Genomic DNA, 4,923 nt, shown 5'->3' with positions numbered 1-4,923 from the left:
CTGAGCCTGGAGGAAGGGAGGCTCAGGGGAGACCTTCTGGCTCTGCACAGCTCCTGACAGGAGCCTGGAGCCAGGGGGGGGTCGGGCTCTGCTCCCAAGGGACAGGACAAGAGGGAATGGGCTGAAGCTGCCCCAGGGGAGGTTTGATTGGACATGAGGCAGAATTTCTCTCCTGGCAGAGTGGTGAGACATTGGCCCAGGCTGCCCAGGGAGGTGCTGGAGTCCCCAGCCCTGGAGGGGCTCAGAAAACGTGTGGATGTGGCACTTGGGGCCCTGGTTTAGTGGCCATGGGAGTGTTGGGTTGATGGTTGGACTGGATGATCTTGGAGGCCTTTGCCCCCCTTAATGATTCTAGGATTATAAAATGATTTGTGCATTATAAAATGATTTGGTGCTGTCCTGTAGCTCCCTGTCCCTTGCAGGGGTTCAGGCAGATGCAGCCTCAGTCTGTCTGCTTGCTCTGATTGATTTCTAGGCAGGTGGGGATTTCTCTAAAGCTGGGAGGTGTCACAGAATGCACCCTCTCTACTCCCACAATTGAGATTTTATCTGTGTGTGGCTTAGTCACAATTAGGAGGGTTTCATTTTGTGGCCCTGGTCTCCTCTCTGCTGGAGAATCACTTTGCTGTGTTGGTTCATTTTGGTCCCTCAGCTGTTTGAGTTCAGTGAATCCAGTCTTGTGGAGCTCTGATCTCGTGGTCCTTTGGGAGCTCAGGGTCATAGAAGATGCTGCAGCTGAGCTTCCCTGGTGCTTGCTGATTCCCCCAGCAGCTTGTAAAATAACCCCAAAACAGTTCTTCCAAGCAATAATATTGTATAGTTCAAAGTTTGTGGTATGATGGGTAGAACATAGAGAGGCTTTGTGGAAGTATTGCCTGGAGATAACACAGTTGAATTCTCTTCTGCTCTCCTTGGCTGTGTTTCTGTGAAAAGAAACATCTTCCACCTGAATCCTGCTGCTTCCACCAATCCTCATTCTGTTTGGAGCTGTGAGGTGTGAGCCTTTTTCCTAATGGGTGTATAATCCTGATTATATGTTCATTAAGAACGTTAATCTCTTGATTGCAGCGTGTGGTAAGAAGTTGGCAGACCCATCAGCTCCACCTTTTCATACAATCCCAGACTGGTTTGGGTGGGAAGGGACCTTTCAAGGTCACCTAGTCCAACCCCCCTGCAGGGACAGGGACATCTGCAGCTAGAGCAGGGTGCTCAGAGCCCCCCCAACCTCCCCTGGGATGGTTCCAGGGATGGGGCAGCGACCACCTCTCTGGGCAGCCTGGGCCAGGGGCTCACCACCCTCAGTGTCAAACATTTCTTCCTTTTCTCTAGGCTAAATTTTCCTCTTTGAGTTTCAAACCATCCCCCCTGGTCCTGTCCCAACAGCCCCTGCTCAAAAGTCCCTCCCCAGCTTCCTGACAGGCCCCTGAAAAGCCACCAGAAGTTCTCCCAAGATCTTTTCCTTTCTGATTCTTGGTTCTTGACCTTCAGAGAGCCTGGAAGGGAGGCAGGCTTTGCTTTCCAGCTGAGCCAACCTGGCTCCATGGTAGCTATGCCAGAAATAAAGAGCTGTTGGAGTTGTTGGTGGCCAGGAGGCCCTTGCCACATGCAGAACTTCCCTTCCCTTTCTCCCGAGCCCGCGCCGAAGAGCCGTGGAAAAGATCAGGCTGTGGGTGCTGTGGAGCCTTAATTAAACTCCTCTGTTGCTTCTTCCCCCAACAGCAAAGAGGCTCAGAAATGTTTCTGTGGCTCAGCCAACTGCCGGGGGTACCTGGGCGGGGAGAACAGGGTGAGCATCCGTGCTGCAGGCGGCAAGATGAAGAAGGAGCGCTCGCGGAAGAAGGATTCGGTGAGCCCAGCCCCCCCCCTCCTGTCAGGGCTTTGCTCATCTCAGAGAGCTGCAGCAGCAGCCAAGGGCTCACCCTGGGCTTGGTCCTCTCTCTGGGTGAGTCTTGAGGTCAGCTCTGCAGTCGTTTCCTGCACTCAGCAGCTGGTGAGGACCTCAAGGTTGAGGGTTTTCCGTTTAGTGGCGTTTTATTGAGGAGCCCTCAAGCCTTGTGTGCTCTTGGAGGGTTATTGAAATCTGTGTTTCCTTTCTCTGGGTTCTTCAGCACAAAGTCCCTCCAGAGGGGGACTTGCCCAGGTACAATATTTGCTCATCATGCTGCTAAGAACCACTAAACTCTACGTGGCTGTGAAAATCTGGAGATGTGGGTGTAACAGTGGCTCCACTGTTCAGGACATCCCCTGAAATCTGGTGCTGGTTGTCACCTTCAGGCTGAGCTGGGAAATTGGAATCTCTTCATTGTTTTGAGCTAGAGGCAAGTGAGCTTCCAGGAGGGACTTGTAGGAACGTGTCAGGCTGCCTTCAGCTGCTCTTGTGCCTGTGGATGGACATGGATGAAATATTTAACTTCCATCCCCATTTCTTCTTGTCTTTTTATAGCTTTTCATGCACTTAATCCTCCTCAGGTGGTTCTGTGAACCTGCTCCCCGTGGTGAATTGCAGGGATGGGTTCTAGAAAACCTTCTCTAGGTGGAGAAGCCTAAGCAAAGAACTCAGAAGGAGTTTTTTGGGTGCAGATGGCTGCAAGAAACTGCACAGGCTCTTTGCTGCCTAGGAGATGTGGTTGTTCTGCCCTTGAAGATACAAACCTCTGTTGCTCCTGATAAGATCTGTTACCTGCTCTTTTGGGAGAAGCTACCTCTAAAAATGCCACCTTCATTTTTATTTAGTGTAGCAGAGAGTGGGGAGGCTGAGAAATGATTTATAAGCCATTTATAGGGTGTTTTAAAAGGCTCATTGGTGGCATTGAGCAGTAGGTTCAATCATGGATCTTTATATTTGGGTGAGGACAGGGAAAAAATTCAATGAGGAGAAGAAAAAGATTCAATGAGGAGAAGAAAAAGATTCAATGAGGAGAAGAAAAAGATTCAATGAGGAGAAGAAAAAGATTCAATGAGGAGAGGAAAAAGATTCAATGAGGAGAAGAAAAAGATTCAATGAGGAGAGGAAAAAGATTCAATGAGGAGAGGAAAAAGATTCAATGAGGAGAGGAAAAAGATTCAATGAGGAAAAGAAATTCAATGAGGAGAGGAAAAAATTTCAGTGAGGAATTTGCCTCTGGTTGGAAAGATGATAAATACCTGTTAGTGTATAAAGCAGTAAATCCATCTGCAGTTGGAGATAATCTCCTAGTGCACATCTGCTTTTCCTCTGTCAGAAGATCCACTTGCCACTGGGAGTGTTTTGGAATTTCCTCCACACAGTGTTAATTGTGTCACACCTAAAACGTGGTGTTAGGGGGAAGGGCTGGTGGGGTTGGGGGTTTCCTGCCTGTTGGGGGGTGTGTGTGCCAGCCAGGAGGGCAACTGGTTGCCCTCCATCCCCAGTATGAACAACACTGGTGGGAACAGGCAGCTCCAGTATGAGATGTGAGGTCTAAAAACCCCATAATGGGGCAGAGAAAAGAAACCCAACCACGCTGAGTGGGATTAGTGGGCAGATTGCTCAGGAGAGGCTTCTCCTGGCTCTCAGAGCCAAGGGGGTGGGTTGTCTGTGCTGGCACAAAGGGTGTGACCCTGAGGGTTGTCTTGTCTCTGGCTGTGGTAGGTGGATGGGGAGCTGGAAGCTCTGCTGGAGAATGGTGAGGGCCTCTCTGACAAGAACCAAGTGCTCAGCTTGTCCCGGCTCATGGTGCGGATCGAGACGCTGGAGCAGAAGCTCACCTGCCTCAAACTCATCCAGGTGAGGAGGTCCCTGCTGAAGGGGAGGGATCCACGTCCTCTGAAAGCAACGTCCCTACTGCTCTCGTTAGAGGAGGAAGGGGAGGGTGGGAGGAAGGTCTCACGCTGGTGCCAGCCTCCCAAGGGCGAGCTGAGAGGTTCTGCTGCCTTCAGGGATCTTGTGTCATCTCCATCCTTTGCTCCCTGGAGATGTGGTGGAACTCAGCCTGAGTGGTGGTGCCAAATGGCCCTTTCTAGAAGCAGATAAATTCCTTGTACACAGGAGTTTATCACAGACTCAGACTGGTTTGGGTTGAAGGGACCTTGAGAGGTCACTGAGTCCAACCCCCCTGCAGGGACAGGGACATCTGCAGCTAGAGCAGGGTGCTCAGAGCCCCCCCAACCTCCCCTGGGATGGTTCCAGGGATGGGGCAGTGACCACCTCTCTGGGCAGCCTGGGCCAGGGGCTCACCACCCTCAGTGTACAACATCTCTCCCTTCTCTCTAGTCTCAATCTCCCTCTTTGAGTTGAAAATCACCATTCTAGAAGGGAGCGAGTAGATTGTCACCTAAACTCACAGTTGGCTCCTCTCTGAGGTTTTCCTGTGTGTTTCCCTCACTGGTAGCAGCCAGTTCACTGAGTTTCCCTCAGGATGAGCTGTCCACCAGGGAGTGGTTGTGTCAGTTCTGCTCCAGAGCCACCACCTTGGGCCATGTAGATGACACTGGACCCGGACAGGCGCCTAGTTCTGGCTGCTGGGCTGGGTTGGGTGGGCACCATAAGAGCAGTGGAGCTGGTAGAATTCCAGGGCTTTTCCTCCCCTCTTAAGTCCCTGGCACTCCCATGGGTTCTCTCTCTGCTTTTGGCTCCTGCAGAACACACACTCACAGTCCTGCCTCAAGTCCTTCCTGGAGTGCCACGGGCTGTCTCTGCTCTGGATCTGGATGACGGAGCTGGGCGATGGCAGAGGGAGCACTGCTAACAACCTCAAGTTGCAGCTGGAGGTCAGTGATTCCTGGGGGTTTGGTGCTTTCTGGGCAGCTTTGCTGCTTGTTCAGACTTGGGGTCATCTTCTCCTTCTTTGTTTTTTTTTATATGGATATTATCTACCAAGAGTTCCTGGAAATAAACTGCAGGTGCCCTCAGAGCTACAGCAAAAAACCTTCTGCTTTAAGGGAAATCCTTAAGAGATGGAAACA

The 4,923-nt window shown here is 51.2% G+C and overlaps 1 protein-coding gene across 1 annotated transcript in view; it reads left to right on the top strand.

Annotated features, from left to right (window-relative positions):
• LOC103771634 (histone-lysine N-methyltransferase SETD2-like) overlaps positions 1 to 4,923 on the top strand; it is a gene marked incomplete at its 3' end in the record, with an annotated part of 14,356 nt that overhangs the window by 7,760 nt on the left and 1,673 nt on the right. The window contains 3 exon segments of the mRNA XM_008938935.1: positions 1,720 to 1,846; positions 3,611 to 3,745; positions 4,600 to 4,728. Of these exon segments, the coding sequence (XP_008937183.1) occupies positions 1,720 to 1,846; positions 3,611 to 3,745; positions 4,600 to 4,728 (391 nt within the window).

The sequence above is a fragment of the Merops nubicus genome, unplaced genomic scaffold, assembly GCF_000691845.1.
Source record: "Merops nubicus isolate BGI_N331 unplaced genomic scaffold, ASM69184v1 scaffold31374, whole genome shotgun sequence".
Taxonomy (NCBI): Eukaryota; Metazoa; Chordata; class Aves; order Coraciiformes; family Meropidae; genus Merops; species Merops nubicus.
The sequence above is the reverse complement of the archived record's forward strand: the minus strand, read 5'-3'. Positions and strand labels throughout refer to the sequence as shown.